Source organism: Scyliorhinus canicula, chromosome 15 (genome assembly GCF_902713615.1).
Source record: "Scyliorhinus canicula chromosome 15, sScyCan1.1, whole genome shotgun sequence".
In the NCBI taxonomy this organism is placed as follows: Eukaryota; Metazoa; Chordata; class Chondrichthyes; order Carcharhiniformes; family Scyliorhinidae; genus Scyliorhinus; species Scyliorhinus canicula.
This window is the reverse complement of record NC_052160.1, coordinates 91281922-91295512: the sequence shown is the minus strand read 5'-3', so window position 1 is coordinate 91295512 and position 13591 is coordinate 91281922. Positions and strand designations below refer to the sequence as shown.

Sequence of the window (13591 nt, the reverse complement as noted above, 5' to 3'; positions counted from 1 at the left end):
GATTGAATACGCTAAATTGCCCCTTAATTGGAAAAAATGAATTGGGTACTCTAAATTTAAAAAAGAAAGAAAGGAAGCTCAGCAATTTTCATCCTCACTGTTTGCAGCGCATTGTCAGCACCTCATGAAAGGACAAAATCATGGCGGCATGGGGTAGTGGGGGCAACTCCATCCTCACACAAAACACGATCTCCTGTGATATTCAATCCATCCTCGCCGTGTCCAAATCAGCCCAGTTCATTGAGAATGATTCACCCTTCTCCCCTTCCCCCACAAGATGTTCTACAGTCCTGTCAGAAATACATGAAAGGAATTCTCAACCCGAGAGAGAAAGATCTAGAAAGAAATGTCAGGAGAAGTTGTAAAATGTGACGGTAAGAAATTCTGTCAGTACTTCAGGAATAAGAGGGCAAACAAATGAATGGTGAAAATCATAAAAGAGACAAATGGACTTGAAAGGGGATGAACAGAAGTTGTTCAATATTCTGAATGACAACTTTCTCGAAGTATTCACAAAGGAAGATGTGAATAACATGCCCTCTTCAAACAACGGAAGCTGAATTGAATTAATGACTTCAATATAAAGGAGATGGAAGTCCTCATCTCTCTGATAGAGTGCAAAATATAACTTAGGGCTGATAGCTTCTTTGCACCGGGAGCCTCTGTGTGCTTGAGGTATTGAAGCAGCAGTGAGATTCAGCAATGGAGACAGAGGGGATGTGGAAAATAGGGGGGACTACTCAGTGACCCCGTTGTACTGGCATGAATCTGGGGTCAATGGGTGAATCGCGCAGGTCCCAAATCGAGCTCCGCACCGCGTGCAAAACCTTGTGCGAGTCATCAAATCCAGATCTCGCCAAGGACCCGGGTTCGATCCTTGTCCCGGGTCACTGTCCATGTGGAGTTTGCACTTTCTCCCCATGTCTGTGTGGGTCTAACCCCCTTAATCCAAAGATGTGCAGCGTGGGTGGATTGGCAACGCTAAAATGCCCCTTCATTGGAAAAAAAATTAATTGGGTTCTTTAAATTTATTTTAAAAAATCAAAGCCACATCTGATTGTTCAATGAGTCGTATGGCTCATTTAAATAACCAGACACTGGATTTAGCCGGCGCCCGACACTCACCAGCCAGGCCTGGGAGACGTCACTAGGGCGCCGTTTAGTACTGGCTCACACAAACATGGACCAGGTATACCGGTACGCATATGGGGGTTTAGGGATGTGTGCCTCCAAGGCCATTGAAGATCTCTGGGTGGTCAGGAACAGGCACCCTGGAACTCCCCTTGGCATTGGGCACCTTCGCACTGCCAGTCTGGGACCATGGCAGTGCCACCCCGCATAAAATTGGATGCCATGGCAACAGTGGCTTTGTGCCATCTAACCACATGGACAATCTACTCACGGTGAGTAAATGTCAGGTGGCCTGCTCACCAATGGGCCAATTCAGGCCCTTAGTGGCCTACTCAAGGCTTCTTCCTGTTGCCACTGGGGTCATTGCTGCTTTGGGAAGGCCCAGGCCAAGTGTTCAGGTTGCTAGGTGAAACAGGGCAGAGACTAGTTCCCTCCACTTTGAGCACCCTATGCCGATTGGGATCCTCTTCCCAAAGTCTTCCCCCTTCTATGTTTCCCCTCCCACCACCCCATCAACCGCAGCCCTCAACCTGCTCTTTAGGGCCTGTCAGTCGAGCCCACCAAGACCCCAAATGCACATAATTCTGAACTTTGGGCTCCTCTTCTTCAGGGACCTCTTGACGTCCCAGCAGTGACAACCTATCCTGGTGCCGTTGCTGGAGACGAGTGACGTGCTGGCCATTGGATTGTCTGGCACCTCTCGGAACTGGGGTTTCCTCTCGGACGTGGTGAAAACCCTGCCACAAGCCATTTGAAGGCCTGAGGGCTCTTAGATCGCTAGATGGAGAGCTGGTTAAGCAGGGATCTTAGTAAAATTCAGCCTAAGGCCATAACAAACCGCAATCATGTTTCCACTTGCACAGACTAAGAAGCTAGCTACTCTGACAGGAATGTTGGTAATCTTAGGCAGTCGCTTCCTCACATGATATAACAGTTGATACAAATACAAAAGGTTTTAAGATTGCCATGTTTTGGGATTATCTCTCTAATTTAAGGTGAAACAGAAGAATGAAGGAGGGTGGTCGGTTTGACAACAGGCTTTGATGGCTAGGTTGGTAAAAAGTATTGGGCGGGCATATTTCTTCACTGGAAAGAAGGTGCAAGATATTCACACCTGTTAACAACAGCAAGAGCATCTGTCTTGGCACGCTGTTAATCTTCAAGCCTCACAGGGAGGTGTTAGGAATGTCAGACTTTATAAATGGTTATCCTTTATGCTGTCTAGCTAATTCCAGGATAAAATGAAGCTGGGGTCTAGAGGACAGCAAATTAGTATTTGTAGTTGAATGCAAGTCCCATATAATTCAGATGACCATGGGGAATTGCTTTGAGAGGGGAAGAGTCCACAGAAAGCCACTGTGGTACTGGCTCACAGATTTTGCCTAAAGTGTCACTGAACCTGATAGGTGAACCTACAAGAGTCTGAGAGAGAAGGAAAGATATTGGAGAGTCCTATCTGAATCATAGAAATGCTGTCCTCAATATTCATCATGCAGAAGCCAGGTGAGAGCTTGCACCCAGATTGAAGATTCATGAAGATTTAAACAATGCTGGAAGATTTACCCAGCTTTGGAGAAATAGAGGGATCTCCAAGGTAACCTCACAGTGGAAGTTATTTTGGGGACTTGGAGCTTCCCTGCTAGGAAATGAAAAAGGAAGCAGACCATTAGGAGCAGAGGATAGCTAAGGACTGGTTCCAGGAGAATAAAGTGGCCATTTAAGGGACAGAGTAAAATATAACCCTGGCATGGGATTGTCAGTTATGTTAAAAATCACAGTTGAAAGTTCACCAATTTAAAATTTCTCTCATTTCAGAGGTCAGCTGGAGGCCTGGAACCAGGACAGGTCAGCTTGGTGCTATGTTTTCAAAATCAGAGATTTTTGAAAATATGATGGATGAGGACCCCTCTGACATTCTCAGCCTCTTCAGTGTCATCTCAGACTGCATCTTCTCACATGTGCTCACAGCAAACCCTGAGCCGAGGCCATTGAGTTGGTCTGAATCTTGAGAACTGCAAGGTTTAAGCACCGCTTTAAAAAATTTTTTAAACTTTCCAAGGATAGGTTTTCATGAGCCTGCAACGGGCTTAAGAGTGTCTTTTGTTGGAATGGGCCTTTCCAGAGTCCTTTCCCTTCCTGACCCTCGAGAAAATGGCCGAGGGTGGAAAGGTATAGGTGGGGCTCCTGGCCACTCTATTTGATGGCCATTTTGTCTATGACCCCAGTCCCTCCATGCCAGGATAATCCTACCCTGTCTCTCTCCTCAGAAAGAAATAAAGACTTGCATTCAATATGGCACCTTGGAGGACCACTGGATGTCTCAAAGTATTTTATAACTTGCCTTCTTATCTATCTTTATATCACCAGCAAATTCGACCACAATATACATGGTCATCAATATGGATGGTAAATAGTTGAGCCCCGAGTACTGATCCCTATGGCATTCCACGTGTTACAGTTTGCCATCCTGAAAATGACCCAATTATCCCTACTCTCTGTTTCCTATTTGGTGGCCAATCCTCTATCCGTGCTAATATATTACCCCCAACACCATGAACACTTATCTTGTGCCATGCCCCCAACCCCCTGGATCTGCTGCTCTTTTTTGTGCTGATGACCATCATCCCCATTTGATGCCCCAGTGGGTAGCTTTCTATTGGAGTCACAGCAGGTGTTCAGAGCCAACCAATTTTTGATCACTAACTAGAAAGCCTGAGTGGCAAAGAAAATCATAAAAAGGGACAGTAAACGGCGGGGGAGGGGGAACTGCAGCCCCCCCCCCCCCCTCCCTGCTGCCTCCCCTTCTCCAAAAATCAGATATTTGCAGTTTAATTCACATCAAAAACAGAAGAACGACTTCTCAGAAAACAGGAGCCTGGCCTGGAAAAATATACGGCCTACAACTCAACATATGCCAAGTCACTCGCTATTCACAATGTTCCTCACACCCATCATGCTTGATTTATGAAGATACAGGAAATGTTTTGTCACACCTTCATGACCAGTTGATACAACTATCTCTAAGGGTCCACAGATGTAAAATGCTGCGTCTCTGTACTTGAGGCACTGCTATGGCTTCTTCACCTTTGACCTTCAGTTGAAACTACGACTTCAGCAAGTGCAAAAAAGCGCGTTATGAACCCAGAATGTACAACGGGGCTACCATCTCCCTTTAATTGGAGCCACTAGTTTATCCGATTGAGCAATTATACTTTACGTTCATCAACTGGAGGTATTGGTGGCGATTTTCCGAGCGCTGGGCCGGAGAATCGCCGCAACCGCGCCACGACGCCCTGACGCCGGTGCGCGATTCTCTGAGGTGCGGAGAATCGGTGTCATTCGCGATGGCGCGGCGCCGGCCGCTGGAATCAGTGGGGCTGCCGATTCTCCGGCCCGGATGGGCTGAGCAGCCGCACGGATACGACAGTGTCCCGTCGGCGCCGTTCATCCCTGGTCGCTGCCGGCGGAAACTCTACGCGAACGGTTGGGGGGTGGCCAGTGGGCGAGGGGGGGGAGGGGAGGGGGCTCCGTCCCCTGGGGGGTCTCCGATGGGGTCTGGCCCACGATCGGGGCCTACCGCGCGGCCGGCCCCTGAACACCGACGCCATGTTGAGTTGGGGCCGGCGTGCAGAAGTCCCCCGCGCATGCGCAGGTTGCTGCGGAGCAACTCTGCATTCGCGAGTTGGCGCAGCGCACATTTGGCGCCGGAAAGGGAGCCTGGAGCGCCGTGAACCGCTCCAGTGCTGTGCTGGCTTCCTTTGGGAGTCAGAATCGGTCGTACCCGGATCCAGTTCGCGCCGTCGTGAAACGCGACGGCGTTCACGACGGCACGAACACTTGGGCTCCATTTGGGAGAATCGCCCCCATTAAGTTTATAACTAAGTGTTTTGGGGATCACCCACTTTGGTTCAGTACGTTTCTTTGTGAGAATCTGATTGCAGAGAAAGAGCAGAGTGCCAGTGGCCAGCAGTAATCTGTAGTTACTCACCCATAACCTCAGCAGGTCCCTCCTGTACTGGGAGGATGCTGACCCTGGTCCCTGTCTGCTGAATGAACTGCAGGAGGTTTGCCTGTCGTAGCTCTCTAGTCAGATCTTCCAGCTCGCAACGTTTCCTCTGTGTGGGATGAAACAGAAGTTGTTTGGTTCTTTACATTAGGGTGACCGTAGCCATGAATCACAGTAGTTTTCAATCATCCGTGTGTTTGATTATTTGAGTTGGTTTACTATTGATGTTAATTGTGCTCGAATGGTTAAACCTGGATGTGAACACCGAGAAAAGTACTCAAAGATCACACAATCAAACACAGGACAATTGAACTCTACAATCCCCAGGAAAATACTGGGACTCAGAGGGTTAAATTATGAGGATGGACCACATTAACTTGGCTCGTGTATTCCCTTGAGTTTAGAAGAATAATCTGATCTATTTAAAATGCTAAAGAGATGTTAACGGGATTTGACTTGGCAGATGCTGAGAAATTATTTCCTCTGGTGAGGGTGTCATGAACAAGAGGACGTAATCTTAAAATCAAAGTCAAGTTAGGGCAGCATGGTGTGCAGTGGTGAGCACTGCTGCCTCACGCCGCCTGCGGCCCCAGGTTCGATCCCGGCTCTGGGTCACTGACTGTGTGGAGTTTGCACAGTCTCCCCGTGTTTGTGTGGGTTTCGCCCCCACAACCCAAAAGATGGGCAGGGTAGGTGGATTGGCCACACTAAATTGCCCCTTAATTTGGAAAAATGAATTGGGTACTCTAAATTTAAGAAAAATCAAAGCCAGGTTGTTCAGGAGGGGGACGAGGGAGCACTATTTCACAGGAAGGACAGTAGAAACATGGAACTCTTTCCCCCAAAAGCCTTTAGGCGCTGGAGGGCAATCGGAACTTGCAAGATTGAGATAGAACGATTGTTTGTTCATTGAGGGTGTCAGGCAATGGGTAACAAAGATAACTGATGGAGTTGAGATGCACATTGGCTCTGACTTAATTGAATGGTGCACAACAGGCACGAGGGACTGAAGGGCCTATTTCTGTTCCTGTGCTAATTTGTTCCTCACTGGAGTCGATCCCTCCATCGCAGAGGTGAATGGGTCCTATTTCACTTTTCCTAGCTGGGTTTAGTGGCTTACCATGATGGTTTCAGTGCTAAGGTCTGGTTTGATCATGCTGGAACAGAGGAGGACAAGCAAAGAATTGCTTGCTGGCCTGCTGCCTGCACTACTGACGTCAGCAATTTAAGGCCGGGGAGAGGACGAGGCAGCCAATTCGCCTGTGTCAATCATGAGGCCAATTACGATAGTTAACAAGCTGATTAGAAGCTTGTCTTCTTCACGTACCTAATTCTCATGGAGCCAGGCAGCCATCAGCAGCTGCCTGTTGCAGACCTGCTCAACGCAGGTGATGGCAGGGTCAGATGTAAACTAATGTGAGAGGGTTCAGTTCGAAAGGGCACTGAAGAAGCTGAGCAGGGCAGAGGGTCTCTACCTCCCACTCACCTAGTTTGGAGAACGAGTCACCAGCCTACCCTGTCGCTACCCACCCTGTCCCGTAAAAATTGTCATGGTGCAAATGGCAGCTGCAACATTGCCTGCTGCAGCCTACGCTTTGACTGACAAACCTCTGCTCCCACCCCCAGGGTGACAGATTGGCCACTGCAAATCTGTCCCCAGACCAGTTGCCTTCAAGAAAATTACAAAAACTTGCAGCTCCCCAACATGGGTGGATTTGTGACCCAGAAAACAACTTACCTCCTGATTCACACCTCCTCTGGGAATATCTGCCGCTGGGGTTTTTCACTCTTCCCTGGAGGACCCTGTTGCGGGATCTGAGGGGTCGTAATGCAATGAGCTCTCCAAAGGACAGGAGGAAGTGGACAACCTCTCCAAACAAGAAGGCGTGGGTGAAAATAGCCGAGGATTTCAGCCGCAGCCGTGCAGTCCCTCCGACCTGGAGTTAGTGTGTACTGTGAGGATTCACGACTTCAGGAGCATTGGAAAGGTGCATGGCATAACCTGTTCAGATGCCAAGCTCCAAACTTTGACTTTCCCAGTATTTTCCTCCACAGCACACCTCAACTCAGCCCACCCCGTAACTGCACTCATCCTACTCCCGAAAGAGGGTGGGATGTTATTAGGATCCTGTCATAATATCAATTTCAGAGAATTTAACTCCCCTCAGTCGCACAAACTTGCTTTCACTTGTCTGTAAAAATTGCTCCATTAGCTCTGTTTCTCTCTCTGCTGATGCTGCCAGGCTTTCAGATTATTTCCAGCAATTTCTGTTTTTTTTTACTTTGACCAATAATATTGTAAATAGTAATAGCCCTGAGCGTTCAAAGTGCTTTAGAATCCATAGATCCCCTTCAGTGCAGAAGGAGGCCATTCGGTCAATCGAGTCTGCACCGACCCTCTGAAAGAGCTCCCTAACCAGGCCCATTCACTCACCCTATCCCCATAACCACACCTAACTTGTTGGCTGGGATTCTCCTTTCCGGGGACTAAGACCCATGCCAGCGGGAAAACCGGCGCCAACGACTCTGGCGTCAACGGGCCCCCAACGTGAGAAATTCTCACCTGTCTCAGGGGCTAGGTTGACGCTGGAGGGGTTGGCGCCGCTCCAGCCGGCACTGAACGGCAAGTTCGCACATGCACGGAACGGCCGTTGTGATCTTGCGCATGCGCGGAACCGCTGGCGTGATTCTGCGCTTGCGCAGACCGGCCAGCATATTTTGGCGCATGTGGGGGGGGGGGGGGTTCTCTTCTCTGCGCCAGCCATGGCGGAGCCCTACAAGGGCCGACGTGGAAGGAACAAGTGCCCCCACGGAACAGGCCCGCCCGCAGATTGGTGAGCCCCGATTGCGGGCCTAGCAACCGTAGGGGGCCCTCCCCCCCAGGGTTGGATCCCCCCACGCCCTCCTGAGGACCGCCCTGCCGACTTACCTGCCAGGACCCACCGTGTGGGACCATACGTAACCCATGCCGGCGGGACGGGCCAAGAACGGACAGCCTCTCGGCCCATCGGGGCCCGGAGAATTGCCAGGGGGGCTACTGCCAACGACCTCCGACAGCCATGGCGGGATTCCCGGCCGAAAAACGGTGCCAGAGAATACGACAGCCGGTGTTGGGGCGTCGGGGCGGGATTTGCGCCGCCCCCCGGGGATTCTCTGACTCGGCAGGGGGGGTCAGAGAATCCTGCCCGTTGTCTTTGGACACTAAGGGGCAATTTAGCGTGGCCAATCCACCTAACCTGCACATCTTTGGACCGTGGGAGGAAACCGGAGCATGCGGAGGAAACCCACGCAGCCGCAGGGAGAATATGCAAATCTCCACACAGACAGGCACACAAGGCTGGGACGCTGGCACTGTGAGGCCGCAATACTAACCACTGTGCCGGCACGTCTCCCAGCAAAGGGCTATCAAAAGATGGAATAAATAGGGGGGAAAAATAGGGCGGCATGGTAGCACAGCAGTTAGCACTGTTGCTTCACAGCTCCAGGCTCCCAGGTTCAATTCCCAGCCTGAGTCACTGTCTGTGCAGAGTCTGCACATTCTCCCCATGTCTGCGTAGGCTTCCTCTGGGTGCTCCAGTTTCGACCAACAGTCCAAAAATGTGCAGGTTAGGTGGATTGGCTGTGCTAAATTGCCCTTAATGTCCACAAAAGGTTAGGTGGGGTTACTGGGTTACAGGGATAGGGGGAATGCTCTTTCCAAGGGCCGGTGCAGATTCGATGGGCCGAATGACCTCCTTCTGCACTGTAAATTCTATGAAAAGGGATTGCAAGATTTTTTACAAAATGTAAAAATACAGTATAGAAAAAGGACGAGGGTAACTAAAGTAAACACTGATCTCTCAGAGGCAGGGACAGGAGATATTATCATGGGAAAATGAGGAAATGGCAGAGCATTGAACAAGTTTCTACTTTCACAGTAGAAGAAGCAAATTACATGTGAGAAAGACAGGGGGTGGAATTCTCCGTCCCGCCAGCCCCGTGTTCCGGCTGCGGGATTCTCCATTCCTGCAGCCGGCCAATGGGGTTTCCCATTGTGGCTGCCACAATGCCATCGGGAAACCTGCGGGCGTGGGTGCGCTGCTGGTCAAGTGGAGGATCCCGCCGACTGAGAATCCCGCAGAGGGTAACCAAGGGAGAAATAAAGAGTGAGGAAATTAAGGTGATTGCTATCAGCTGAGAAAAAGAACTAAAAGCCAACAAATCCCCACGAACTGATGGCTTATTTTTAAGGGCTCTGAACAAGATAGTTGCAGCAAAAGTGCACGTACTGGTTCTGATTTTCAAGACTTTCCCAGATTCCAGAATGGTTCCAGCAGACTGAAAGTTAGAAAATGTAACAGCGGAAAGCAAGGAGGAAGAAACTATGTGCTATAGGCCAATTGATGTCAGGAAAATTATGGAATTTATTATTAAGGAAGTCTTGATTGGACTTCAAAAATCATAGTATAAACAGATAGAGTCATCACGTTCTTACAAAAGGGAAATCAGGTTTGATGAAATGAAATGAAAATCGCTTATTGTCACAAGTAGGCTTCAAAATGAAGTTACTGTGAAAAGCCCCAAGTCGCCACATTCCGGCGCCTGTTCGGAGAGGCTGTGTGGGAGAGCTTTTAAACTCCTCTAGAAGTACTATTTCTCTTAAGCCTTTGACGGTATGGTCAAAGTGTAGGGCTAAGATCAACCAACAAAGTGGTAGCTGTTTGATTCCATCGAATTCAAGGAAGATTTGTGTGTGGTTTTTAACGGGAGTTCTGGAATTGTTGGCGAAATGGGTAATGTAAATGGCAACCCTTGTCAGATCATAACTTATACAGCTGCCAACGGGCATCATGGAATAATCCTATTGGACATTTCCTGTCAGATGACCTTGTATCAAGTGTGCCCAAACCTCTGCTGGCCATTGTTATTTAGCTGCCAGTTTCTCAAAGGCTCAAAGAAAGTTTCCGCATCATCCTCTTCAAACTTGGGGACAAATTCGGAATATTTCAGGGAATCAAAATTTGTCTCTCGGTCAAGGATATTTTGATTACCACTAGTTAAATTCAGGTTCTTCTTAATGGCTGCAATCTCTCTCAGTTTGCTGTCTTTCAGTGCCTGTAACTCTCTTTCTAGTTTTATGAGCTAGAAAGCACTCTCCGTCTACCTCTTTCTCTCTCCTGGGATTCTCTCTGTGTCTGAAACTGAAACGGTAGCCTCCTCTCTTCCATGCGAATTTTGGTTAAGGTAACCTGGTAGCATGCTGTTTCGGTCAGTGCAGACTCGATGGGTCGACTGGTCTCCTTCTGCACAGTAGGGATTCTATGGTTAGGATTGCAAACTTTTGCCTCCTCTTGCAGAAATGCTGTCACATAAAAAGTAGCCATTTTCTATTGTTAGAACTCGCAATGTTTACTGCTATGATTACTTCTGCTTCTTCTTTCAACAATTTTGACTTTAATGGTGCTTTTGCTTTTCACTGCCAATTCCTTCAAAGTGAGATTTGGCTCATTTGCAATGGATTTTATCCTGTAATGCAGTGCCCACTTTGTCACAAACAGAATACCTGTGTTTTGTTGCTGCTCGTGATCAGTGTGTTTTGTATGCGAGGAGTGTGTGTTTTCTTGCCCTCAGAGTGATTGTCCAGCAAATAATTCCAGCAGCAAGCTTCTTGTGTATTAAAAATATTTATTATCACACACATGCCCTAAGGTTTAACCGTGACATTTCATTCATTCCATTCACCCGCACTACCTCTCACACAAAAGATTAAATACAGATAAGGAAAACAAAATACAATCACAATTCATGGTTATCTCATTTTCTTTCCTGGGCCAGCCTGTAGTTTCTTAGATGAGTTCAGGTATTGGTTGGGGGGGAAAGACTTGTAGAGCGGCACATTTTCAGTAAACTGCAATCCAATATCTCAGAGGTTGTTGCTCAGATGGAACAGGTTGGAGAGAGTCCTTCTTCCACTTTCAAGGTGTGATTGTTTATTACCTTGACTGTTGAGTTTTAAAAAAAAATTTAGAGTACCCAATTATTTTTTCCAATTTAGGGGCAATTTAACGTGGCCAATCCACCTAACCTGCACATCTTTGGGTTGTGGGGGTGAAACCCACACAGACACGGGGAGAATGTGCAAACTCCTCACAGACAGTGACCCAGGGCCAGGACCCGAACCCAGGTCCTCAGCGCCATAGGCAGCAATGCTAACCACTGTGCCATCGTGCTGCCCTCTTGACTGCTGAGTTGATGTACAACTGGTTCAATGGTTAGGGAATCTCTCTGGAGAACAGTTTCTTGCTGTTTTAGAAACAGGCGACAATGGCTGTCTCACTACGTGACCGCTTACAAGCCCAAAGCCCTTTGCCAAATAAAGTGGATGTCTATGCGATTATATATCCTGTGTGATTACTTTCCCACTTTGTGAGTTTGAGGGAACATGTGTCTTTCTACCCGAATGCCCTAGTCAATTTGAAATTACCCTTTTGAATTAATTTCCAGAAAAGGCATTGAGCTAATTTCATTCTGGAAATGTAATTTTGTTCCCTCTTGAAACAGGGGAGCGTGGTAATCCACAATAAATGTTAGGTGATCAGCAGACAACCATTTTTTGTAGCCTTTTGCGGGTTTTAAAAGATATAACATATTTATTGAAAGTCCATACTATACTGAAACATGTCAACGGCCTGACAGTTCCCCTGACAGCTTGACAGTTTCCTTCAGCTTGCCAGTTCCAATCAATTTAACAGCTCCCTTGACAACTTAACAGTTCCCTTGACAACTTGACAGTTTCAATCAGCCTGACAGTTCCAATGAGTTAATCCACTTTTTATGCACATCCTTATCTATTTTTTTTAATTCCAGAGGGCACCTGATCTCTTCCAAATGACACCTTATGTATTCCAACCGATGACCTATCCAAAAGGATACCCTACCTCCCCATTGAACTCTAGCAGCTTTATGCCTTCTCCTGAGATGCCTTAAAGCACACAAGTCATGTTTTGGACATCGCAGTTATGACAATTTGATCTGTTTGTAGGCATTTTTGCATGTACAGATGCCTCTATGAACCACGGCTATGCAAAATATAATTTACCCCGATTGGTGCCAGATGTGGGATCGGAGAGTCTGCATTGGGTCTCCAGTGCCATTTTGGCTAAGGTAGAGACCTTCCCCATCATAATGAAAGTTCAGGCCAAAAGGTCTGAGCAAAATGTATCGAAGTTTGCTGATGATACAAAATTAGCTCAGAGTGTGAGCTGTGAGGAGGACAGAAAGAACCTGCACGGAATTTCTAGACAGGTTAAATGAGTGGAAACAAGATGGCAGATGGAGCATAATGTGGGGAATGTAAAAGTATTCAGTTAGTTGTGAGAGGCTTGATACCTTTAAATGCTGATGCGCAAAGAGATTTGGATGTATTCATTTTATTTATTTATTTATTTTCTAAATTTAGACTACCCAATTCATTTTTTCCAATTAAGGGACAATTTAGTGTGGCCAATCCACCTACCCTGCACATCTTTGGGTTGTGGGGGCGAAACTCATCCAAACGACAGGGGAATGTGCAAACTTCACACGGACAGTGACCCAGAGCCAGGATCGAATCTGGGACGTCAGTGCGTGAGGCAGCAGTGCTAACTACTGCGCCACCATGCTGCCCGACTTGGATGTATTCGTACAAGGAACACAGATGTTAGCTTGCAAGTTTATCAAGCAGTTAGGGAGGAAAATGGCATGTTGATCTTTATTGCTCCTAATTCTTATCTTCTAATGATCTAAGTGTTTGATTATTTGTCCAAATATTTCTGTCTTAAATTTAACGTTAATTTCTATCAGATTATGATAATAATCTTTATTAGTGTCACAAGTAGGCTTACATTAATGATGTTACTGTGAAGAACCCCTAGTTGCCACACTCAGGCACCTGTTCGGGTACACTGAGGGAGAATTCAGAATGTCCAATTCACCTAACAACCACATCTTTTTGGACTTGTGGGACAAAACCAGAGCACCCGGAGGAAACCCACGCAGACACGGAGAGAACATGCAGACTCCGCACAGACGGGGGCTGGTTTAGCACAGGGCTAAATAGCAGACAAAAGCAACAGCGCAGTTCAATTCCTGTACTGGCCTCCCTGAACAGGCGCCAGAATGTGGCGACTAGGGGCTTTTCATAGTAACTTCATTTAAGCCTGCTTGTGGCAATAAGTGATTTTCATTTCATTTCATTTTCAGTGACCCAAGCCGGGAATCGAACCTGGGTCCCTGGCGCTGTGAAGCAACAGTACTAACCACTGTGCTATCATGCTTATATTTCAGTGGCGCACCTGGGGATGTTTTGTTACATTACAGGTGCTTTGCAAATGCAAGTTATTGTTGTTCATTTGAACACAATGAAGACGCAGAGAGAAAGTAGCAAGACCGCTCGGAATGGTTTGCGGGATTCTCCCAGCCCTGGCCGGGCCGGAG

General features: G+C 47.6%; 1 protein-coding gene across 3 annotated transcripts in view; it reads right to left on the bottom strand.

Annotated features, from left to right (window-relative positions):
- Positions 1–13591, bottom strand: part of LOC119978853 (ras association domain-containing protein 8-like) — a 150866-nt gene that overhangs the window by 14893 nt on the left and 122382 nt on the right. For 2 of the 3 annotated variants that reach the window (XM_038820748.1, XM_038820750.1), the window contains exon 4: positions 5120–5246. The exons of the other annotated variant lie outside the window; for it this stretch is intronic. In XM_038820748.1, coding sequence (XP_038676676.1) covers positions 5120–5246 — 127 coding nt within the window. The remainder of the gene's footprint in view (positions 1–5119; positions 5247–13591) is intronic. 3 annotated transcript variants of the gene reach the window in all.